The 26,666-nt window shown below is 36.6% G+C and overlaps 2 protein-coding genes across 2 annotated transcripts in view; one reads left to right on the top strand and one right to left on the bottom strand.

Moving 5' to 3' along the window:
• Window positions 1-14,666: 14,666 nt before the first annotated feature.
• Window positions 14,667-26,666, top strand: part of lrmda (leucine rich melanocyte differentiation associated) — a 376,471-nt gene continuing 364,471 nt past the window's right edge. Inside the window, exons 1-3 of the mRNA XM_051125729.1 lie at window positions 14,667-14,789; window positions 17,477-17,551; window positions 17,665-17,805. Coding sequence (XP_050981686.1) covers window positions 17,767-17,805 — 39 coding nt within the window. The 5' untranslated portion in view covers window positions 14,667-14,789; window positions 17,477-17,551; window positions 17,665-17,766. The remainder of the gene's footprint in view (window positions 14,790-17,476; window positions 17,552-17,664; window positions 17,806-26,666) is intronic.
• Window positions 19,915-22,825, bottom strand: znf503 (zinc finger protein 503). The gene is made up of 2 exons (XM_051125720.1): window positions 22,221-22,825; window positions 19,915-21,812 (listed from the first exon to the last, which is right to left on the bottom strand). The coding sequence occupies exons 1-2, from the start codon at window positions 22,479-22,481 to the stop codon at window positions 20,382-20,384; spliced, it is 1,692 nt and encodes a 563-aa protein (XP_050981677.1). The 5' UTR covers window positions 22,482-22,825; the 3' UTR covers window positions 19,915-20,381.

Here is a 26,666-nt window from a genome sequence, read left to right as displayed (position 1 = left end):
AAAAATTAAAATATTACAGGAATATTCCACTGCACTCTAAAAAATGCTGGGTTATTATTTTTTGAGCGTTGGGTCATTTTATTAGGTTATTTTTAAAGAGTTACTCCACCCCAAAATAAAAAAATTGTCATTAATCACTTACCCCCATGTTGTTCCAACCCTGTAAAAGCTTCGTTCATCTTCGGAACACAATTTAAGATATTTGGGATGAAAACCGGGAGGCTTGTAAACTGTCTCATTGACTGCCAAGTAAATACCAATGTCAAGACCTAGAAAAGTATGAAAGGCATCATCAAAATAGTCCACAAATATATTCTCCAAAATGGCGCTACGCTGACGCAGATGAAGCAATTGTTGAATAAAGTCGTTATTTTCATTTTCTTTGTGTACTAAATGTATTCTCGTCGCGTCATAAAATTCAGATTGAACCACTGATGGCAGATGGACTATTTTGACGATGCCTTTCATACTTTTCTGGGTCTTGACAGTGGTATTTACTTGGCAGTCAATGGGACAATCTCAAGCCTCCCTGTTTTCATCCAAAATATCTTAAATTGTGTTCCGAAGACGAACTAAGCTTTTACAAGGTTAGAATGACATGGGGTAAGTGATTAATGACATAATTTTCATTTTGGGGTGGAGTAACCCTTATATTTTTACCCAGGTGCTGTTTCTTTTTTTAACCTAAATGCTGGGTTCAAATTTTTGGGCCATTTTATTGGGTTATTTTGAATTTGTTTTAATGCTGAGTTATTTTTTTTCTACCCAACCACTGAGTTAAGTCTGTCTCTGATGAAACAACCCAGCTGCTGAGTTACAGTCAGTCAGAGCGCTGACTTTTTGAGTCCTCTACAGGACAAAGCGGTTCTCTGTGCCACCGATTTGCACTTCTTCAGCTAAATCAAGATTTGTATACGTTTTATTTCATTTATAATGTCTTTACTGTGCTGTAAATTGTATTGTTTTACGCAACGCAACATAAGGACAAGATGTCAGTCAGCTGCGTCATTGTTTTTCAAGATGGAAACGCCTTTTGCCTTGCAAAAAATAAATGGATTTTTTCATTATAGTACTGAGTTTAATCTTAAAATACGTTCTCTAATGTCAGTACTGTTTATTTATGGGCAGTTTTTGGAGTCAGTCATGGCATCTTTCAGCTACGAGTGAAACGCAAGGCCGCGGTCTGGAGTTTGCAGTTAACCTGGCGAGAATTAGCGCTATTGTCGGTATAAAGCGATTACAGAGAACAGTTGAGTACACAAAAATTTAAATTATACCTCTAAATTTAACATTTGTTATGTCTAAAATGCTTGTTAAACGAGTTTAAATGTATGTAATATTGTAAACTATGCTGTATTCACCCAAATGAATTCAGCTGATCTTGTATTTTGTCCATGTGTTCTTGTGTAATAATAAATGTCCATCTTTTGATTATTGCTGTTGCCTCTAGTAATTCTGTGGGGTTTTTTTTACGAGTTCCAGTCCATTTTAAACCAGCAATATAATAATTTTTAAACAATAGTTGACTTAAATAAAATAACCCAGCATGTTTGGTAAAAAAAAATTAACCCAGCCAGCTGGGTCAAAATAACCCAGCATGTGTTCTGTCCAGTATTTACCCAGCGCTAGGTTGCCAAATAACCCAAGTTGGGTTGTTTTTAACCCAGCATTTTTAGATTGTGGCATAATTGGCGGTTCAACTTTAAATCTAGCTTACAGCACTCAAAGGTCCCTGCAAACAATGCGCTGGATTTATGAGTGTTTTTCTATGGCTGTTAGTGCAAAGCATTTAGTGGGACACATGAAAGACATGCATCATTGCCATAGTTTGCATATCATTAAACATGTATTACCCCCCTTGGCTACAGGCTTAGAATGACATTGTGTAATGTAAGTATACCTCATTCCTGTTTGCACCGTGACCCGGTGATAAACGAGTCAAATGATTTGTTTTTGATAACTTCATCAAGGATAGTCACATTATTAAGTCTGACTAAATGTGCTACATGAGAAACACTGGTAACTCGTTAAATGAGACTGTGTAGACGTAATTCATGGGTGGTGTTAACATATTCTAGCATGCGCTGACACTGTTATACATCACACCATACAATGGAATATGTAGAAACAGCGCCAGCTCCATGCCAGAGGAATGCCAGCAACATACAGCACAGAGATAAAAGACGGGATAAAATATTTGAACATATTTTTTAGTTCATTATTATTTGGTTTCTGTTAATTTTGTTACAAAAAAAAAAAAAGACAAGAGTCTTAAAAATACAGATATACATTCCTACTACTACTACTACTACTACTACTACTACTACTAATTGTATTTTTATTATTATTTATTAATATTATTTTAAAAATACAGATATACATCAGTAATAATAATAATAATAGTATTTAATTATTAATTATTAATAGTATGTTAAAATACAGATATACTTCAGCAGTAGTAGTAGTAGTAATATTAATAATAGCATTTTATTATTAATTTTAATAGTATATTAAAAATACAGATATACATTAATAATAATAATAATAATAATAGTATTTTAATAATATTAGTAATAATAATAATATTATTATTGTTGTTGTTATTTATTTTTATATTATTACAAAATATGTATATTTTACATTTAAATATAAATGTATTTTGTTATGTAAATATACAAATTATGTAAATTTAAATATTAAAATAAATTCTATAATGTCAGTAAATAATACACATTTTCATTATTCATCTTTAAATTATATAAACTTCCTCATGACATAATATTTTCCATTTATGTGTCATGCTATCAAAAAATTTAATTCTAAATTAAAAACTAAATTCTACACTTGAGTGTATTTTTAAAATATAGACCAATGAGTATTCAATTTATTATTATTATAAATGATGTGATTCCAGAGCTTAGCAAAAATACAAAAATACAATATTATTATTATTATTATTATTATTATATTAGTAATAATAATATAACAATAATAATAATAATAATAGTATTTTTAATAATGGTATTTTATATTATTATTACAGAATATGATGAGTATTTTATATTATTATTACAAAATATGATGAGAACATTTTTTTATGTAAATATACAAATGATGTAAATTGACATATTAACAAATCCTATAATGTCAGTAGATAATACAAATGTTTATTATTCACTTTTAAACTAAATAAACTGACAAAAGTGTCCATTTATGTCATGCTTTCAAAAAAACCAACTAAATTCTACACTTGAGTGTATTTTTAAAACATAGACCGATGAGTAGCTAGACACAGTATCCATCATGTTAGATGAGCTGATGTCTGTCTCAGAAGTATTTGATGGTTGTCTAGCGTGCTGAGCATCTGGTGCCCTGTGGATGGGGCCGATTAATGAGTCCACAGTTTGCAGCCTTCTCCCAGCACGACTGCTTGTAAATGGTACTCTCAAAGCAGAAAAAACCTTATTGGCTCCATTCCCTTTGAACACTAACCGTCTCTACAACATTGGCGCTATACTTATTAATTGTGCCATAAGATTTTGCATTTTCAGGTTTCAGCAGTTCATCAGGTAAGAACAGTGATGTTGGTCAATAGTTGCTGGTCGACTGTACTGGAATGCTGAAGGAGTGCTATCCACTGAGAGGTTTATATAAGAGATATAACAAATCACAGTGTGTTTATGTTTTGACCACATTGGTTAGGATCCCTTAGAAAGGCACTGCTCAGTGTGAAAGTTACTGTTTACAAGCTGAAAGTATTTCGAAAATGTTGACCACTAACCTGCAATGGATGATAAAAATATTTCGCTGTAGGCTAGGCAGATATATATACTGGAGAATCTGCAATGTAGGAAGAAATATTTTCGACTTTTACACTACACATTTTATTCCGAACACTTAAAATGTGACATGTTTGATTTACTTATTAAATAGTCTTTTCATTGTGCCGTCTGTATTCTGAATAGCAATATTCTGTTCGAGCGTAAGTGTTACTTCAGTCAGGAGTCTGCTTGAGTGCGAGTTGAAAACAGGAACACAATCAGTGTATTCATGATTTTACTCAGTGGGGGCCATTCAGAATTATAAATGTATCTGGACACAGTTTGAACAACACTAGTGGTGCAAAATGACATTTAAAAACATTTAACTTTAAAAAAAAATGCACAGAATCACATGTGTGGCTAAAGGCGCATGCTAACATAACACAGACATATTCTTCCCCGTTCATTTTATATTATATCTACAATTGAACCCAGCCAACAAAAATAGCCTATAAGAACGCTTTTATAATGTTATTAGAGTTATTAGAACATTATTTCTGAACGTCCTCTGAAATGTCCAGTTTTTTATTTTTTTCTTAATTATATAATGGACTTTTTCACTGCAGGAAGTGTTATATTGGATTATGCACTCATATTTTGGTCAAAAGTGATGATTTAAAATTAAAAACGCTTTAATAATTTTTAGTTTTTTCTTCTTAAAGGGACAGTTCACCCAAAAATGAAAAAATCCCCATTATTAACTCACCCCCCAAGCCATCCTAGATGTATATGATTTTCTTCTTTTTAGACCAATACAGTCGGAGTTATATTTAAAAATGTTCTGGCTCTTCCAAGCTTTTTAATGGCAGTGAATGGCTGCTGAGATTTTGAAGCCCAATAAAGTGCATCAATCCATCATAAGAAATGCTCCACACAGCTCTGGGGAGTTAATTAAGGGTTTATGAAGCAAATCGATGCATTTGTTTAAGAAAAATGTCTATATTTAAAACTTTATAAACTGTGATCTCTAGCTCCTGCTAACTATCGCATCACGAGAGTAGCACTTCAGTGAGCAAAACAAAACACCAATCACGAATTAGAAGTACAAAACAAGGATTTGTAAAGTAAAATGTCAGAGGATTTCAATATAAGCCAAGACGAGACTGGTTTTCCTTTGCAGTAAACAAAACTTGGTATTTTGCAAGACTAGCATATTCTCACCGAAGCTTAAACTACGCCTACCACTGTAAAAAAAAAAAAAAAAATAAGGTTGTTTCAACTTATAATTTCTTACCCCGCTGCCTTAAAATTTTTATTTCAGTCAACTTGAAATTTTAAGTTACTTGATGTTAATTTAAGTGACAGCTGGAATATTTTAGCTGACTAAATTAAAAATTTTAAGGCAGCAGGGTAATCAATTATTTTAAGTTGAAATAACGATTTTTTTTTACAGTGATGCAGTGTTGGGAATGTTACTTTTAAAAAGTAATTAGTTATAGTTACTTCTCACAAATAGTAACTGAGTTAGTAACTGAGTTACATCTTTATAAAAGTAACTAATTACCAGGGAAAGTAACTATCGTGTTGCTTACAAAAAAAAGGTCCAAATATGTCAAATAATTTGGACATCCCCAATATTATTAATATTAGTATGTTAAATGAACAAAATGCATTGTACACTAATCTACACTATTTAAATGTTGCTGTAGGACAATGTGAGAGACACCTTCCAGGGGCTAAATATCACGTTATTGTGATCGCTTCAACCCGCGGACATAAAAAACATCCTGTGGCAACACTGTTAAACCCTCTGGGGTGGAAGACCACACCAGTGCGGTCTGTCTAATGTTTTCTCGATGATAGCAAAAAAAAAACTTTTTTTATTGTACAGAATAAGGTATCGTTTGAAACTGCAAAGGGTACACTTTTATTTGTGTGATCCACATGTCATAATAACAACAAAACAATGTGCTTTTGCAACATAAAGAAAATAAACAGGGTGCGCTCTCTGCCACCTCTCTTCACAAACACGTAAATAAAACAACCTGAATCTCAGCAAAAACCTGCCTCACAGGCATGAAAAATATATATATAGAAAGTATAATATACATATAGAAAACAAATATTCTCTAATAAATGAATCTGTATGTGATAACAACTCGAGCTCCAGTTTTTCCCATCTAAACTAACTGTCTTTAATGTAATCACATCCACGAGTGGCTCTGCTTTTCAAACTTTAAACATCCACGTGAGATGTGTGGACATGTAGGTAAGCACCCACATCGCCTCTGTAAACAAACATGAATATTCACTGAGTTCATCTCGGCTGCTTTCCATTTCTGGAAGAAGACGAACTAAGAAGAATAAGCAAGAATTTACCTCTTCAGAAGAAGTGACTTAATCCAGCTTAATCCAGTGGAGGAAATCATTCTGATGAGTAGCCAAAGATTACTTGCATCTATTGTTAATGTGTTATTAAAAAACCTTTGCAGATCCTATGGCTGAGAGAGAACTTGCTTGGATGGAAACTGCTTCAGTGAGCTCAATTATAGTAACACCACATTTTACTGTCAGTAACGGTAACGGGGGAAACAGTAATTTGTTTGATTACTCGTTACTGAAAAATAGTGCTGTTAGTAACACCGTTTATTTATAATGCCGTTATTCCCATCACTGGTCCTCCCCTGGAATGCCACTTTCTCATGAACGTGCATACGACAGTTAGCGGAAGCTAGAGATTACAGTTTATAAAGTTTTAATATGGATATTTTTCTTACACAAACGCATCAATTCACTTCAGAAGGACATTATTTACCCCCTGGAGCCATGTGGGGTACTTTTAAGATGGATGAATGCACTTTATTGGATTTCAAAATCTCAAAACCTATTCACTGCCATTATAAAGTTTGGAAGAGCCAGGACATTTTTTAATATAACTCCAATTGTATTCGCCTGAAAAAAGAAAGTCATATACACCTAGGATGGCTTGAGGGTGAGTAAATCATGGGGTATTTTGTATTTTCGGGTAAACTATCCCTTTAAGACATTAACTAATAGATTGGACTGGATTACTGTGGTTATAGTGATGTTTTTATCAGCTGTTTGGACTCTCATTCTGACGGCACCCATTGGCTGCAGATGATCCGTTGTTGTTGTAATGTAATGGAAAAATTTTCTAAAATCTGCTCAGATGAAGAAATAAATGTACATCTTGGATGGCCTAAAGGTAAGTAAATTTTCAGCAAATATTCTTTTGGGGTGAACTGTTTCATTAAAAACCAGATAACTTTAAACAACATTCTGTTAAGGGTACCGGAAGAACGTTTCCTAAGCCAAAGTTCTGAGAACTAACCCTGTTAGCTAGGAAGCATGCCGTCACTGAAAGGAAGCCTGCTCATGACAATGTGATGAGAAAAAAACATGAAAGGCAGCCCTAGCGGGTCAATCTACTGAACAATCTAGCAGGTGTGTGCCTTTCCACTGACTAATGTGTTTATGATCACCTGGTGATTCACTTTGCCTGTTACCACAAGCCATTCCTCATAACAAAACTCCTACCAAGTGAGGTTAAATATTAGCCGAGAATATATGCCATTAGATACAACAGCAGCTATTGACTGACAAGCCTATGAAGTACAGTACAAATGAAAAATATAAAATGGCTTTATTTACCGAGCAAACAGCGGAGTCCTACTGTGAAGTGACCATATTTTTCTTTGAACCGGCGTTAGATTGACAAAAACAAACATTCACGGAAAACAACCCCATTAATATTTTATTATACCGCTCCCTCGTGAACGCTGAAGGTAAATCATGCATCAAATATTAAAAGAGATATTTTTTTCCTATCGTATGCTACATCAGACATATCTTATTACCTTTGAATATCTGGGTTTTCATCTTTGCAATTAGCGATACGTACTGTGTTTTACGAGGTGCGGGACAGATTATTAATCACATGTGAAGTCCACCTCTACACCCTGACCCTGCCTCCAGGACACTTTAACACCCAATACACTCCACAGAAAACAGTCATGCTTCTGGAAAAGCATATTCTAGTAAATTATTTAGTGGAATGCAGCAAATTAGAGAGCTTGTCCCATCCATCACTTATATTTAGCGAAACACGTATACAGGGCAAACGTGCGCACTGTTAACATTGAGTGCATTACATGCTAAAAGCCAGAGGCCAGCTAGAACCTCTCTGCATTTTACTGTTCTGTCACAAGTAATTCGTCAGGACTAATTATGAATGATCTTCCTTGGAGTGCTACGCGTGCTCTCCGCGGAGGCTTTTTCTGCTGAAGGTTATTGGCATGCTTCATTGTGCCTCGGCCCGCATTACAAGGTACGAATGTCATTGTACTTTTTGGGCTTGGTGGGAATGACACTTGAAAGGGTCCTGCGTGCACCTTAAAGGAAAAATCTGTTCGGCTCAAAGCGGATGAAGACTAAAGCGGAGACAGAGTATATGTGACATTAACACAGGAGAGGCCTCATTAAATTTGCATTAAATTAAATATTAAATTATAAGCAGCAGAACCAAACATTACACTGCACGAATATTATTCTCTCTTATCGTGAGTGTTCAAATATTACATTTATAATTTGCTCTGATTTATTCCCGTACCATGTCAACGCCTCAACATGACAACCTGTCATCATCCGCTCCATTTGAGTGACAGCCCATCAATCTTTTCCACCCACCCATAGGGGGAAATGTGATGCTTGTCAAAATAGGAATTTGTCTTTGGACATTTTTCAAATCTGTGCCACTGCAAATGCAAAATAATAACTCTAGACATATGATGTAAGATTGACGTGGTTTCAAATTGAAAAAAAGCGCATGGCTGTGTAACTAGATTAGAATGATTCATGAGACTTGAATTAACAAATATATGTTTCTTTCACTTCTTTTATTAGATTGCCTAAATGCTTATGTGCTTTGGGAGCACTGAAAAAAAAACGGACTTTGCCTATAGGAGGAGCTATTTTGCCCCCACATCACCTCCTTGTTTACTTATTTACTTCCAGAATAAAAAATTCCTGTTAATTTACTCCCCCCCCCATCTCATCCAAGATGTTCATCTCTTTTTCATCAGTCGAAAAGAAATTAAGGTTTCTGAGGAAAACATTCCAGGATTTTTCTCTATATAGCAGACTTCATTTGGGATCATGGTTTGAAGGTCCAAATTGCAGTTTCAATGCAGCTTCAAAGGACTTTACACGATCCCTGCCAAGGAATAAGAGTCTTAACTAGCGAAACGATCTGCCATTTTCTAAAGAAAGTCAAATGTATATACTTTTTAGGCACAAATGTTCATCTTGCACTAGGTTGACCTCACACATTACGGGGGAGGGACCGCCTAAAGCCCTTTGAAGCTCCACTGAAACTGCAATTTGGACCTTCAACCTGTTGATCCCCTTTGAAGTCCACTACATGCAGAAAAATCTTGGAATGTGTTCCTCAAAAATCTTATTCTTTTTTAAGTGAGTAAATTATCAGGAACTTTTTATTCTGGAAGTTAACTAACCTTTTAATTCTTCATCTGAAATGTTAGTTCTAGCAGTAAGATCTAATATAAACCTCCAACTACACGGATACCCCCATAATACATTCTTTTCACTACTTGTAGGTTTTATATGCCCACATATGCCCACTTGAGCAGCAATAGAAGCTTCCAGACCCAGCTCCATATGGCATGCAGCTGCAGATGACTGCATTGAGTGCCTATGAATTGTGGCTGTACTCTTCAGAGAGGCGGCAGCTATCTGTGGGAGGTCATGGTACACAGACATCCTCTGAGTTCCACGCTGAAGTACTCGGGGTGAGCGGGGTCAAGGATACCATAGCAGGTGGAGCTTCCACCACCTCCCCCTGTGAGCAAGACATGTGGATGATGCATGGAGGGCAGATACCATGTACTCACTTCAGGTCATTTTTCAAGCACTCCAACTGATAGCGTAAAAAGCTGCCAAATGTAGCTTAGACATATTTCATTTATAAATAATTCACTGACTGACTGTTTTCAAACAGGTTCTAGACTGCCGCTTAAAAGTTTGGTGATATTTTAATGGTTTTGAAAGAAGAGCCAAGCACGAAGGCTGCAATAAATACAATAAAAACAGCAATATTCTGAAATATTATTACATATTTTAAATAACCATTTTAATATATATTAATAATATTTAATTAAATATTGTAATATATTTTAAAATGTTTTAAATGTTTAGTTTTCTGCCACCATTTCTTCAATGTAACATGACCCTTCAGGAATCATTCTAAACAGTAATATTATGAAATATTATTATAATTTAAAATGACTGTTTGCTATTTTAACATATCTTAAACTGCAATTTATGCCTGTGATTATTACTCTAGTAGTGTCACATGATCCTTCAGAAATCATTCTAATATGCTAATTTGATGCTCAAGACACATTTCTTATTATTATCACAGTTGTAAATTGTTGCGCTGCTTCATATTTTGTTGAAACATGATACATACTGTTTCAGAATTCTGAAAGTTAAAAAGAACAGCATTTTATTTGAAATATAAATATTTTGAAACAATTTCAAAGTCTGTACTGAAAAAAAAAACTTACCCATATTTTTAATGGCTTATGGAGAAAATAAATAAGTAAATAATCCATTATAATCCATTGCATTTATAAATTTCGAATACATATTCACACACACACACATAAATATATAAATGGGTCTTTTTTTCTGTTAAAAATTGGTTTAAATGCATTAAAAAGATGCCATACATATGTATATATAAGTACCTCTCCTATCTACAGATGCACTTTACTTTTCAAAAAAGATTAGTTATTTGTAATTTTTCTGTTATTCAAAATGTCAAAATATCATGTGGTGCAACCGTCCGGCCATAACTGTTGTTTTGGAAATGTCTAAATTATCCTAAATTTATTCAGATTAATTTTCTGCACTATTTGGCATGATTTCCAAAGTGTTTTGTAAATCCTGTATAAAATTGCAAAGCGTTTGTATTTAAATTTCCATCATTGTGCGATTTTATGAAATATCATGTGGTGCGACCATCAAGATACCATTTTAGGACTTTTATGTTGAAATTAAATTCCAAGGTAGGACTTTGCCTCATATAGCAATTTGCTAATGACCCATGGTCAACTCTCTTTCAAACTTGGAAATAAAAAAAACATTTTAAAGACTAAAAAGTATGTAGTTACCACATTTGGATATCATGTGGTATGAATATTAAGCTGTTTCTACAAGTATTTATTTTTATTATAAATTTCATAGTGACCTTTTGTGGGAAGCTAGCTTGTTTTGTTTGTGTGGCCAATTCTGAGTAAATGTTGACTGAATCTGAAATATCAAGTGGTGCGACCAAGTATCATGTGGTGCGACCACTGCACAGTGTTTTCCATTATAAAAATATATGTCCCAGATTGGTAGGTTTTGTGCTTTTATATTCAATTGATGGTTTATATACATAAAATACTTTATTTTAGTATCATTTGGAACAGACTTGTATGCAATTTGGGTAATTTCAGTTGTAATTTAATCTTTGTACAATATGAGAAAAAAAATTAGTTTGTTAATTATGCATTTATTAGTAATTTACTATTTATTTATTAATAACTATATATATATATATATATATATATATAAGTCATCATGATTAACATGTCTTTACACCATGGTGTGAATTTGGGTTTTATGTTTGGTCAGCCTGTGACAGACAGCACCAGTGGAAATAACACACTTCGCCTTTAATGTCTATTGCAGTGGTGTACTATATCTAGCCAGTCATTTATAAATTCTTTTGGCTCAACTTATATTTTGCCACATCAAGTTGAGCATATGACCATAGCATATACATATGTGTGTGAGCGTATGGCTGTGGGCTGATGGATGTGCGCATGGAGACACTGCTGGAGTTGTGATCTCCCACCAGATGTGTCCGAGCCGAAGGGAGAAGCTCCACACAGCCTGTCAGAAGCAGACTGCTTTAAGAGGAGACACAGGTGTTTGCCCCCAGTAAGCCGAGAGAAATAAACTGTCAGGAAGATAGTCAGAGGCAAAAAGCATGGTAGGGGGAAAGAATCCCACTGCCAGATGATTCCTTAATGTGCACTCATTTATTCAGTAATTATATGATATACGATGCTAATTCACTCCGGACGGCTGTTGAACACATTGAATTGACGCAGGCAGTATTTTTAGTGATATTCAAAAACAGCTCGTTTCAAAGTTCGGCAAAGCCAGCGTACGCTATGATTTTGTTGTCATGACACTTTTGATTGATAGACCATTGGCTTTTTGATGAATTACCACTCGTGTTTCTCCAAGTGCAGTTATGTATCAAGTGTCACTTTCTTATTCCCTACAAACACAACTCCACACACTAATATACTCAAGCAAATTCGACCTTTTGAATAGGCATAATACTTTGCCCCAGGAAGCATTGTAACTGCTTTTCATTGCATTGTTGGAAGAATGCATTAACATTTTCTTCCCGGTTGCACACACAGAGCTCTGCCAATTATATTACAAGAGATGAGATAAGTAATAACATATCTAAGTCTTCCTCTACTCATCCAATGCTTTTTCACAAAGGTAATTGCTTTATTTTCATGCAAAACACCCATGTGGCCTGCGTGTTATTTTCATCAAGTTGCGTCTTTGTCTGTAGGGCACGAGCAAAGCAGGACTGAGAGTAATTTTGAGCTCCTACTTTGCAGTTAACACTAAAATGCATTAAAGCAATAAAAATGATGTGAAGGTCCATATTTCCTCAGGCTGTGTTGCTGCGTGTCTGGACCCATTTGTCTCTTGGTCAGATCCATTAGTTTGGCTGTGCGGCACTCAACACGGCCAGCATCTTCAAATATTTTTGCGCAACGTGTGATGTGTAAAGGCATCATAACCAGCTCTGTAAAAACAAGCTTAAAAATATTGTCTAGACTGTTTCCTTTGATTACACGCAGTGTTAGCATACAAAAGCCGTGTCTCGTAAGTGAGGTCAGGAGTCAGGAGGAGAGGAGAGGAGAAATACTGCTGTTTGTTAGAGTTTAATGTCTGGTATCAACTTGCCAGATAAAGCTGTCAGAAATCACTTTAGTCTTACACATTGAAATTTCAATTCTGCATATATCTGAGCAGATCAGAAAGATCATTCCTCACAACATCTCTGATATTAGCATCACCAGCGAGGCCTGTTGACAGTCCATCATTAGGTCTGTCATGGCATCCGTCCTGCATGGAAATTCGCTTGCTAATATTATTCAGTGTCTGCTCAAGAAAATGAACTTTCATCGCTTTGTGCACATGTTTTAACAACCTCACAAAGAGCATGGCATGTAATTTTATTATAATCAGAAGTGTGCTTGAAAAAGTGCTCCCAAGAATGACAATGTGCATGAGTGCAAAGAACAGATTCAATGAGCTGTTACATTCCTGTTCCAGAGCGTCTACAGTTTCCCGGAATCATTCCGAAACAAAGATTAATATCTACACCGCACCCTCCAAAAAAACATTACCAGATAGTATACTTAGTATGTAGATAATATGTATATAGCTGTCAGTGATTCTTTCGCGATAATGGTCAACTGACTGTACATTATCCCACTTATTACACGGCTACTCGCCAAATAAATGTGAGCCTGGACCACAAAACTTTCTAGCAATAGAAAAAAAAAATGCATTTATGGGTCAAAATTATCGATTTTTCTTTTATGCCAAAAATCATTAGGATGTTAAGTAAGAATCATGTTCCATGAAGATATTTTGTAAATTTCCTTCCGTAAATGTATCGAAACTTATTTTTTTTTGATTGGTAATATGATTTGCTAAGAACTTCATTTGGACAACTTCTTTGTACCCTCAGATTTCAGATTTTCAAGTTGTTGTATCTCTGCCAAATATTGTCCTATCCTAACAAACCATACATCAATGGAAAGCTTATTCAGCTTTCAGATGATGCATAAATCTCAATTTAAAAAATTGACCCCTATGACTTGTTTTGTGGGCCACAAATAAAAACCACAACAATAAATATTGATTTGAGACATCATCTGATCATTTTACCTGTAGCCTATAAAAAAACAATTTACGAAACAATCGACAATGCAACAATATTACAGATATATTAGGCCTAATACTAAATTAGTTTAATAATACTAAAGTAGTTTACTTAATACTCACCTAGTTTTTATTACAATCCATATCTGAGACACAAGATGGCGCCAATATGGTATGAATAGCAAGAGGGATCAAGCGATGTGATTTGAATTCGTTCGTGTGAACGCAAGTCATCATCCACCTCTAAAATTCGATTCCTGTCCAGTGCTGGAACGGTAAGTTCAAATAAATAAATATTAATACATACAATTAATTTAAGTCATTATCTGATCATTTTTCCTTGCTGCCTATTTACCTTATTCTCCAGAGAAACAAGCATGTCACCATCATAGAATACTGTCTTTGAACTTCCGTTTGTGCGGTAGATCTCTATCGCTGTAAGAGTAATACTTTAGCTGGTAAAGTGAATTTATGTATTGTAGAGTTAACTAAAAGTTGTCGTGAGCATTGTAATGTTTTATCTTAACAAATGTCAGTAGACCAGGAAGATTTTGAAACGAGCGATTCATTTATAAATTCGTAAGATCGCTGTGGAAATACAACCGAAAGACAGAAGACAGCAAACGCAGCGCTAAAAGGGGCGGGGCTAAATAAGGTAAATATTCCGCTAAGAAAAAAAAAGTTAATTCTAATTTACAGAATAATTGGCAATGCAAGACAATGAACGTTGCAACAACATAACACATATATTAATACTAAATTAATCTTAACCAAATCAGTCTTAATTAATACAAAACTAGTTTTACTACATTCGATGACTGAGAGGCAAGATGGCGCCAGTTGCGTTTGAATGAAAGGAAAGAGCTGTGATTTGAATGCGTCGCGCGTTTGTGTTTTACGTTCTTGTTCAACTCATCATCCGCCTCCGAAATTCAATTCCTGTCCAGTGTTGGAACGGTAAGTTTCACAACAGTGAAATTAAACTTCCATAAATGCGTTATAGGTCATCCAGTCGCTTCGAATTATTTTTTTCAAGGACCGATATTCGTGAGAACGCGCAAGTGCATTCTTTGCTTCTTAGAACTAAAAAACGCCGCGAAAAGGTATGAACCCATATACATTATAGCCAGTACAGAATCACGGGTCCAAGAGAACTGCAAATAAGATTAATAATAAGCATATAAAACGTTCCTCTTGCTCAAATGGTTGAAGGCGCTAGCAATACCAAAAAACGCGGGTTGAAATGTAGGCTTTGTTAAAATGGTAGGCCTATAACAAATGCATAAAAACAAGGGATTTCTAATGAGAGAAAAATGGCAAAATTAAGATTGTGATATTAAACTATAAATACATTGCATGCATCATTACTTAAAGATTACATTTGTGGAACATTTTTGACCTTTGGAATTAGCGTGACCTTGCAGAAGTTTGGTCAAGCAAAATAAAGACATGGAGACTCAGATCACTGCAAACGCAAGCACATGGTCTCGCTACTACAAGCTCATCTTAGAAATCTCTTCAGCTATTTATCATCGACAGACATCCGAGCCATCACTGGGCTCTTTACGAAAAAACCCATTAAGTATTCTCAGAGAATAGTCTCATTTCCATAAAATATTCTTTGTCAAAACCCCAAAATGTGCAAATGAAACAGGCATTGAGATATGATAGCAGAGCCCCGAGAGCTGCCGTAAATGACCTCAATTAGGCACTTAAAGCACAAGAAGGTGCCTCGCATCGCAGGCCCTTTGAATGACAAGCCGTCACGGAAGCCATTTTTCTTCAGGCCTATCTCACCTTGATGAGCACTTTGAATTTGTAAATCAATGAGGGAGAGAGAGCGAGTGTAAGCGCTGAGCGATACTAGGAGCCTGACGTGTTCAATGAGTGAATTGTTTGCCTGGGTCTCCATTACCACTCTCTCTGGGAGCCGCGGCCGGGATTAATCTGTCAAAAGGGGACGATTTAGCATTGATGAATATGACATGTGACCATTGATGATGTTGATTTTATCTCTGGAGATTAGCAAGATTTACTTCAGATGGGTAATAACGTCATTTGCTTGATGCAGTGGATCTGTTTATGAGCTGATTAAATCGTCGAGCTCCTGTTCCATTTCATGCTATTTGGTTTATGGCTTCATTACTGCAATCACAAAAGCTGTGGTCATTTCCACCTCCTGTGTCATCATAAATCACTCTTGAAGATAGCTGTTATGTGTCGTAGCAGATCACCTTTTGGTGAAGACATTTATGTGAGCTGCACAAAAAAAAAGTTTGTACTTTCCAAGGTGAAATTAAAGCTGTTTTTAAACGCACTAAACATTATGTAAAAGCTAGAAGGCCTGTTGTAGACTGTCAAACCAAAAGCATCTTCCTCATATGAAAGATTGTAATGATAATTGCCCTTATCGCAGTTAAAAAGGGATTTTGTCTCAATCCCATAATCCCATAAATCAATCCACTCTCGTGAGAGAGAGACATAATTGTCTCTGACTTATGTCTAGAAGTTTAGCATTTGCGTGGCACTCGCATATTGACACAGCTGTTGCTCAAAGCATAGGATTGCCGTGTCAGACTACAGCGTGTCTGTTTATTTTATCACACGCCTAGTAATTACATTGGTGTCAGTAGTAATTTTGTGCTATTTAATAAAAGAGTGAGGTGCGAGTCAGTGGTGGCAATCCAGGTGTCTTCTAAAGTCCAGCTTTCAGTGGTAAGTGGGTTTATAGCAGCTCCAGTAAAAGGCGAGGTTCAGAGCAGGAAGGCCTTGTGTGTCAGCATACCTTGGCACAGCCTCCTCAGCGTGGTCCATAAATCAGCCATGCATCTCTACCAATGCAATTAGTTTTTTTTAGCACCTCTGGCATGAAACCTAAGGTGTGGCTGTACACTGTACACATGTTAATTATTAACCATGTTCAGTTGAGAGCCCCAGTACACTATAAAAGAGGATTTTTTGAAGTTGTTAATATAACAAAAATATTGGCTAGTATTGGTAGAAGAAAATATTTCAAATATCACATTTAATTGTCAATTGTGTTTCATCAGAATTGTTTGTGAAATTGTTTTTTAATCATTTCTGAGTAAAAATGGTTTAAAACTACTTTTTACACATGCAGTACACTGAAAAAAAATGTACTTTTAAAAGTTTGTTTTTGTCAGTGTGTTGTATGTGGAAAAAATAATATTAAAAGTAGTTTAAAAATTAACCTCTGACTTTAAACTCATCAGGCAGATATTTTTGAAGACAGTTTTACAACAAAAAAAACAGAATTCCTGGAATTCCAAAGGAAAAACATGACATTGTCGAAAAATACAATAAAGTAAATATCTGATAATTCGATTTCATTTTTAAAATAGTTTATACCTTGTTTAAGGCCATGCATATCCTAAAGAAACCTTTATTATGGAGCGTACATGTTAAATATTCTTATAAGGCTGACGGAAAAAAATTGAATCTTATACTTTAATGTAAAGTGTATTTATGAGGACCTCTGCGTCTGCTAGAGCTCTAAAAGAACATGAGGGTTAACGCTTTCAATTTTATAAAAGTCATGTCGCATGTTGTGTTGATATGTTTCCGCTCAGAAATGAGGCTGTGGACTGAAATTCATCTCTTATAACAAGCCGTTGTTGTCACAGGTTAATCTGGCATTCCAAGCGTCCTCTTTTCCAGATTGTGGTTGCCTGGCACCTTACGCGAGACCACTGTGGAAGGTATTCGCTTTATTTATCACCCATATAAACATGCTCATTGCAGGGCTGATCAGTGGTGTAAGTCATGCTTTACTAGCAGGCAGTGGAGTTCTGTTCCTCTTTATACTCCTTAGCCACAGTGAACAGCAGTGGAAGAAGGCAAGCGGGGTAATTTATGCACACATGTGCCTGCTAGCTCCTCTGATGACAGGCCCGGGAGGAGGGGCACATGATGAATGGCTTTCCATCGGGGACCTCCTCACAGCCACCATGATGTGGGTAAAAATGGAAATTGCTCTCTTTCACCGTCATTACATCAGTTTAAAGCTTGTGTGGGCCTCCAGAACATAGTCTAGTTGCTCCGCGTCTATGACATTTCTGGGCGGGTGAAGTTTTCCATCTTTAATGAACTGCTTTAGGAGTGTAAATACAATCATTAATTAATCTTGTGTCATTAGTTACTGCTTTACTTCATAAAACTCATGTAGTTCATTTAGTTATATATTACTGAACATTCCTATCCCGGGTTAATTGCCATTTATCTCAAAATTAAAATAAATAAATAAACGCATACGTAAAAACTTTCCAAAACGTAAAGAATAAATACCTATAGGATATTCACTGAACAGAAATATTGTTCCGCCTGTAATAACGGTATGTAAGCGTAGTGCAGTTTGCTTCGCGTATAAAGCTTTGACAGTTAACGAAAAAGAAACGCGTAAAATGTCCTGAGACGATTTTTGCTTTGTATTTAATATTGCAGGGTATATTATTAAATTATAGATGTCTAACGTACTTAATTTATGCATTTAAGACTCGTATACTAGCCGTATTGCATTATCCTGTGTATATTGCAAAGTTGCCATTTAAGCAAAAAGTTATTTATTTTTTATTAACAATATAAATGCATTATTGCAAGAAATAAACACGTTTTTTATTATTCGACTCGCAAACAAAATATCAAAGTAGCTTATATTATGTTCTGTCCTTATGCGTTATGCCAGACCTGGACCTTACGGCTTCTTTATTTTTTGGGAGTTCTTTTATTTTTGCATCATTACTAAATTGAGCATTCAGTAAAGATTTTTCTTGTTTTACCCTTTTTGTTACACGGGTTTTCAACTAATTATAATTGCTGATATAGATGTATGGTTTCATAAATAATTTTCAGTTTAAATGCGTACGCAAATAAAATGAATTGTCGAGAAAATAATTTGGTGAGCACACACACATTAAAAAAACATAGATCGATAGGCCTAAATATAAAACACAACCATGCATTTTTTTCTTAGTTGGAAACTGTAGTGTTTCATTAAATGACAGGTATGATTTACAAGTCTAGTCTAATGACAGTGTTTGTGTTTGCTCACTGAATGAAAATACTGCTGACAGTTTTAGACTGCTCTGATATTTGACAAAAGTGTGTACTTTACTTTTGTGTAAACATTTCGACAAGCTGATAATGAAAAAAAACAAACGTTTTTCGTTAAATTTAAAACTGATATTGGATGTGAACAAATGGTTAACACAAGTGTGTCCAATAATATAACACTTAAAATATGGGCCATTCATGATTCTTTTTTTTTTTAAACGTTCTAGTCTGTTTCCTATAATATTTATGTACACAAAGCACTCTCAGTATTATCTAAAGTCTGCTATAGCATTTTTTCGAACATATTTCATTGTCCACAATAAGGTATTGACGGCTGCAGGTATAACTTACTGCAAACGACCCTAGCATTACAAAATACAATCTTGTTCAGCAACAAATACACGTTAAGAATTCAACAGAGCCGTTTATAATATATAAATATTCGATATATGGGGAGATGATGAACTGACAGTATGTTCTGAAATTGAAAAAGAAAGCGAACACCGGTTGTGTCATTCACCTAAAAGTTATGCTGAAAAAAGTTCGTTTCTTTACAAATATTAAAAAACGATGATACGTCCCATGAATTATTTTAACGCTGTTCCGTAAGATGAAATAAAGTGGCAATTCATAAATTTATTTTTGTACTCATAAATAAACTATTTTTTAATTAATACAATTAAATGCATTAGTATTAAAATTAGCCTGACATTATTTCAAACGTGTTTTCATTGGTTAAAATCGTTAAACCAAAGTCTGAATATAGGCTGTCTGCTGGGTCAACCATTAAAAAAGTAATAATAATAATAAAAATAACAAAATCTCTCAGACATCTCTCAGAACTCTTATTCGCAGTTAAATCATTTAGCGGAACTGTAAAACCTGAAAAGGCTGCAACCTTGGAAATGTCATGATTTGTATTTTAAACGGCAAAATCAATATACCTAAATGACAGAATTTTGTTTGAGCTCAGTTTTGGTGATGTTAAGTTAATGAAAACTGAAGACAGAAATATGGAACAGAATTGTTTCTTATTTTCCAGAATACATACAAAAAAATACCAATTCTCTCTCCGTGGTGTACACCTGAAAAATAACGGCAATTTCAAATCATGTGGACAGTTTGGGATTTAAGAAACAAACATGCATGTAAATTATCTTTTTTTTTTTCAATGAGACATTAAATAATAACGAACAGTACAATCATAGCAATTCCAAATCAACATCCAACTGAAGACCCCTATTTTATTAGTACTCTAACATGTGTTTCGCTTTATCTACAGAGTTCAGTTCAAATGTAATGCACTTTTGAGTTGCTCAAATATTTTCATTTGTATTATCGTCCGCTTTAAGCCGACATAAATAAATACAGTGAGTCCACGGATCCAGTCCTTCAGTGGCGCGATGATATAAAAGTCTTTATATTTCAATCTTTATAATCTATAAATTTGGACAAAGTCTGTTTTTTATTTAATTTTTTTTACTGGTATCCAAGCGCTGATGCTGTGGTGAGTCTTTGACCGTACAGTGCATAGGGAGAGTAATAAGGACCGGTGGCGGCAGGTACCGGAACCGGTGCGCCGGGAGTAGGCAACGGACTCTTTGAATACGGATGATAGCGGCTGCTTAGTCCTAACGCGTGATGCGGGCTCCTAAGTGCCAGTGTCCCGGGGCTCCCAGGGGCTCCTGAGGGCGGCATGTGCATATGGCACGCCATAGCTGCGGCGGCAGCACTAGCTAACGATGATGAACTGGGATAACCCGATATCAACTTTTCGGTTCCGGTGAACGCGGTGTGCGTCCGCAGGTGGTTAAGAAGTTCTTCGGAGGACGAGAAACGCTTGTCACAAGGTCCGTTAGCTGACACCCAGTTACACACATGCGGTAGAGGGTCGTTGGGCAGCATGAAGCCATAGGGGTACAAAGGGTGTCCACCAAAAGATGGCGGCGAGGAGTGAACACCGTGCAAAGGGTGTGTCGGGTACATGAGGGGATATCCGGACTTCAAAGCGGACGCGGCAGCCGCGGCCGCCGAGTCGTGTGTGCAGGAAGCTCCGGCTGCACCGGCCAAGTGGCTGGCACAGTGGTAACTCAAGCAATAAGGGTCTCTACAAAGACTAGCAGACATTATGGATGGAGGGGACGCCCCGGCTAGGGGGCTCGAGCCAGCTTTACTGCAGCCCAGCGAGCTGGCGAGCTGTGCATTGACCAGACTTCCACCGTGGGGCAGGAAGTGTTGGGGATAGCCGGCGTAGGCCCCTGCTAAACTTCCAGGGTACGTCATGCCAGCCGGGGGCAGGGGAAAAACAGTCTGGCCGGGTTTGTACGGAGAAACGGGGGCTACAAGTCCTGACCCCAGGACGGAGGCTGAGGAAGAAGAGGTGACAGACGAGGACTCCGACGTCGCTGCTTTGGATCCTGATGTGGTTTCCTGGTGCTGGTTGACTTCCACGTTAATTCCCGCACAGCTCACGCTTATCCGACTGTGGCTGACGCTGGTCGGCGCAGATCCATCTGAGGTGCAATTTTTATTACAATCAGACTCTTTCTTTTCATCTCTCTCCCCCTTCCCGTCTGACGGCATCGGCGAAGCCGAAGTGCTGGAATTCGGGCTGCCAGTCCTGGGAGTGAACGGCTGGCAGGTGGCGCTAGGCACACGGAAACCAGACTTCTCTCCGTTCGACACCGCAGAAGACGAGTCCTTCTTATCCGCTGGCTTTGAGTACGGCTTGAAGCTGGATTTGTCTTCCACGCCGATGTCACTCAGTTTTAAAGGACCAGATTTCGACTCTTTCTCGTTAGATCCGTTTGATGTTACCGAGGAGAGTTTGGAGGAGGGTGGAGGGTCCGGTTTACCGATCTGAGAGCATGTTTGCGCAAGAAGAGCCAGAGGACTTTTCTTGGCATCGAGCTGCGAGGACAGACAAAAATAAAAGATTTAGACACCTCAAATGCGTACAAGCGCAATCATTACAGCCTATTTGTCAAAATACACAACAAATAAACTTCATTAAACCACTCGTCTCTTCCATTTGAACGTTTTGAGCGAATGTGCGCATCGCGCAAAACGGGCTGATATGGTAAAAACCCTATGCCAAAAGCGCGTTTACGGCATTACCTGAATTAAAAGGAAAAATTGATCAAATTAAAACACGATGTTAGTTAAAAGGTTTTATTAATTTTATTCTCTCTACTCCGCTACGCCTAAATCCAAGGTTCCCGTAATGTCCCGTCATTTCTCCGATAAAAGGAGAATGCGCACTCGTACTGATAAAATACACGAACAGCTTTTTAAAATCCCATCGAATTCTCATCTTACCTCAATTGGACTGACCGGGGTGGATGGCAACGGCTGAAGATATTCAGGGTGTAAAATGTGTCCTGTGCGTGCAGTAAGCATTTTCAAAATCTTTATGGGAAGTCGATTCGCTTGCCGTAAAGGGTCCGAAGGAGGAACGGAATGGAGAAAAGGCTTGCTGACGACCGCGGAGTTGTTATTCCGAGAGCTGCTGCTGCTGCTTTCCCAGACTAGATCAGTATCACTATTTCTTGAAGCAGAAGCAGAGGGCGATGTGATCATGACCCAATTCTCATGTATTTTGTTGGTATTTCATTTATCAGATTCATAAATAAAAACTACGCCGTAATCTTCTCTCAAATAGCAGAAATAAAGATAAATAGTATAATCCGTCTGGAGCAGAGTGCGAGGCTATCGCAGATCCGGAGCCGCGTGTGACACCATAGGCATAGCGCGCGCTCTGGCTCTTCCCGTAGGTCCGCGCGCTTGTCCTCCCAAACCAAGAACTGGTAGAAATTTTCACTTCAAAAGCAGCTGAATTAGTCCGAGATTAAAGCCCTTGCCGCCTTCCAATCAAATGGGACCCCGAGGTGATTGGAGGGTCAAGGGGATGTGACGTTCCTCCTTCTGCAAGCGCCTCTATTTTGACAACTTGGGGGAGGAGATTTGGCTCAATATGTAGGTTGTCGTGCACGCCGCTGCCTCTGTCAAAAAAATCAGATTTAAGCTGCTCGTTATTCATTTTCATGAGCAGATTACCTTGGATTTGACATCTTTTTAAAAAGATAACCTAAGTGTAACCTAAGAGTCCTTCGTCTCTTGTGCATGCTTTTTATAAGACTAAGCGTCACTTTTATTGACGATAATCAACACCGTCAAGAAAAACAGAATTAAAACATTAGTTTGTGGGATTCCATTTTTATTAGCATACACTCCCTTTTGTATAAAGGACTACATTTTAGGCAACTGTCTAACTGTTTGATTTAATACTTACATCTGGTGTAAAATGAAATGTAGTCTTCTTCGAAGATTGTTGTGTGCGTTCAGTCTTTTTTCTGTTACGCGCCTACCTTACGCGAATGTCTGAAAACACCAAACCATAAACACAAGATCCACATGTAGTGTTTGAATTCCCCAATCAGACAAGCGTTGACAAGAGCAGACCAATGCAGTGATAGAGGGATGTGAATGTCACATGTTTTCAATATAATATACACCGCCCTTCTATTTCTATCCCCACCCCTCCGTCAACTGTCAATTCTGCTCGACCGCAATCAATCAGTTATTTGTCAGTTGCTGTCAATCCTTTTCTTACTTCACGTCAGCTTTTGAAGCTGATTATGTGCCGCGAGTGACGGAGAAAAGGGCAAAAGCAGCATCCCGGAGAAGAGTCACTTAATTTGAGGGGCATGTAGTTTCTCCGCTTTATTCGCTTTGGAAAGGTTTTTCTTTAAAACCTGCGGTAAGACAAGAACCTATTCCCCGTGTTTAGCCTATTTTCAATCGAGGCAGAAATAGAAAATCAACCACTGGTCATTTACTAGGAATACAGTAAAACAACCCAGTTTTTTAATTTCTGAAGTACTTCTGACATCGTTTTTTGGCCGTTTTAAATATGAATAATGAATGTGCCACAGAATTATTTTACTTCTAAAAAGTTTTAAAATAACTCGAGAAAAGTAATTATTATTTATGTTTTTTTTTTTTTTTTTTTTTTTTTTTTTTTTATTATTATAGGCTATAAAACTTAAGCCAATCTTTTTTTTTCCCAAATTAACAAAGCAATTGCATGCTGTAAATTACCTGCTGTCATATACGTTCATTATCATTTAATTAGTTTTTAATTTTGTTTTTAACTTATTTTCTTCTGCAAGTACATGCTGAATTAAAAAGAAACAAGTCGATTTTCTGACTGCATGAGCAGCAAGACCTGTTTTATACATGCTGAGACTAAGTTTCAGACAGGTGTACATGATAGCTACTTCAAATTACATTTTCCTTGTCTCACATGCAGTTTCAGGTTTTTCCGGACACGATGTGTTTTGCACAAATGTGAACTTCACTAGTATCACATTGCCTCCGGCAAAAACCAACAAAACTTTAACTCACTTGGAATGTTAAAAGAGACGAGAATACAATAATAATAATAAAAAAGTCCAGACAGTTTTTCTATTCATGTCAAGTAAATTTTATTTACACACAATAAAATTATTCATTTTATCTGACAATCCCAAAAAGACATAAAAGAAAGAGAAATGGTCTGTCAGACCTTTGAGAAAAGAAGTTTAAAATGCCTTGAACTATTCACCGCTGAGACGGCTAATCAGTATTGAGGCTCCGGGGCAATCGGGCAGCTTTTCAATGCGCTTTGCCTTTCATCTCTCACTGGATGGAGGCGCTCAATTAAAAGCCTATCAGTTTGTAAGTAAATCAACGCCTATCAAAGTTGTCACATCAAACAAAACGATTATTATTGCAACCCGCCTCCACCATTAATCTCTTTCTGCGGTAATCCGCTTGACAGGTCATCTAGGAGAGCAAGAAAACCTGGAGTGGACAGTCATCGGCGTGAAAGAAATGTATATTTTGTTGGACTATCTCAGAAACACTGAAACAGATAACCCCGATCTATGACAAACAATAAACTTTGCTGGCTTGTCCAGCTTGGCAATTAAATCCTAAAACGCGGTTTTATTTAAATCTCTACACAAACAACATTTAACCCCCTCTTCTTCATAAAAAACAACATTGCTCAATTTTTCCAAGTACATATCTAACTTTTAGAATAAAATATAAATAATCTTATTTTGAAAGCCTATAAACCTATATAAACGTGTGAGGTAATTATTCATTCTATCTCTCTCTCTCTCTCACACACACACGCTCTCTCTTTAAAAATCAATATTTACTGATTGCATTTGGCCTTTTAACGTAGTTTAGGTGTTCTAATATTTAGAAAGTTAGAATTATTTACCCATATAACACACAGGCCTTGCTCGAAGACATGCTCAGTTTGGTTAAAATTTCGAATACCCCAGATTTGAAGCAAATAGGAAAAAAATATAACTGAGCAGCTTTTTTCATTCTTGACTTGTATTACATTAACCTTACTTATTTATATATGTTTTTGAAAGTGCAAATAGTGGGAAGACTGCTGTGTTATTCCCTTTGCTAATACAACACACATTCAAACAGACGCTAGTGTTGATATCGGCCATTTTAAACAAGCTGAACGCAGGATCTTTCTTCAGTATGTAAAGATGTGTGACTGTTTTCTGCACAAGCTGTCAGCGCTGCGTGAGTTATTAGGGCAGAGAAGGGTAACCATAAATTTCCAGCATCGGGCAAAAATTTTCTCTTTATTGTCTGCATGACGAATGAGCTTCTGAACCAGATACCAAACACTCGGTATTACCCTTAAATGGGAACGTATTTTGGGGGGGGGGCATAATTCATATTATTTAAATGCAAATGTATTTTCATATATTTCATATCGTCATGTTTATGCATGACTAAATATAGTCATTTACAGAGGTGCCTAAAGCAGCCGAAAACACTTGTGCAAACATTCAGTGTAGTCAAAGTGCAGGACATTACGATTTATCAAAATAAACAATAACACATTTCACACTGATTTCCCCCCCTCAAGTTACAAATAAATTTGAAACGGCTGCAGACATTATGTGATGGTCAAAGCAGCTTAGTTAAAGTAAGAAGCACAAAATCACTTCCAATAAAAACAGTGTTTTTAATATTTTTAGTGTTCAGAAAAACTCACATAAGCACACTGTAGAAATTCAACCAACTTAAATTCTTTAAAAATGAAAATGGCTCATTTTGCCTATAGAGCGTCTTAGTCCGTCTCCCTTCTTTCGAAGCATCTATAAAATAGTCCTAATAAAAAAACGTCTCTTCCTTCAACACCCGTTAAAACATGCATTACAAAGCATTCCCTGTAATTAAGTTTGGTAAAAGAGACCACAATGAACCACTTTACCTGAAATTACACATACGCGCTCCGATGCGTTACGACAGGTATGAACATTTACAGGCACAATCCTTTTATTTTCTATAAAGATGATCATTTTAATAGATTTCCAGTGACGTCTTATGAAGCACATTTTAGCAGCATAAGTAAATACATTATTCTAGTGTTCTTGCGGTACCGCGAGCATAAGATAAGAAATCCTACTTGTCTCCACAGTCTGCGCGTCCAAAACTTCCGCCTATGGGAGGATCCGCTGTGACGTCATGGCGCTCCCCGCCACAGCTTTTGTGGGTCTCCTGTCATACAACGATAACAACGCTTTAACGTGTTATTTTAACTTAAGCGACTATATGAACGCACGAGTCTGACAGTTATATAGTATCAGCGAAATTATAATACAGTGAAACATGGGTTCTGAGTTATTATACGTTGTATAACACTTTCAACACATACTTTGCAAATTCACCCCAACTTCCAGT

This window comes from Labeo rohita, chromosome 13 (assembly GCF_022985175.1).
Source record: "Labeo rohita strain BAU-BD-2019 chromosome 13, IGBB_LRoh.1.0, whole genome shotgun sequence".
NCBI classification, from domain to species: Eukaryota; Metazoa; Chordata; class Actinopteri; order Cypriniformes; family Cyprinidae; genus Labeo; species Labeo rohita.
The sequence above is the reverse complement of the archived record's forward strand: the minus strand, read 5'-3'. Positions and strand labels throughout refer to the sequence as shown.

What these genes read in the sequence shown, in the direction of transcription:
- znf503 (XM_051125720.1), bottom strand. Translation starts at nt 22,481, where the DNA reads ATGATCACATCGCCCTCTGCTTCTGCTTCAAGAAATAGTGATACTGAT. An exon ending in CCCCGGTCAGTCCAATTGAG is followed by an intron (nt 21,813 to 22,220) that starts GTAAGATGAGAA and finishes CTGTCCTCGCAG; the next exon opens with CTCGATGCCAAGAAAAGTCC.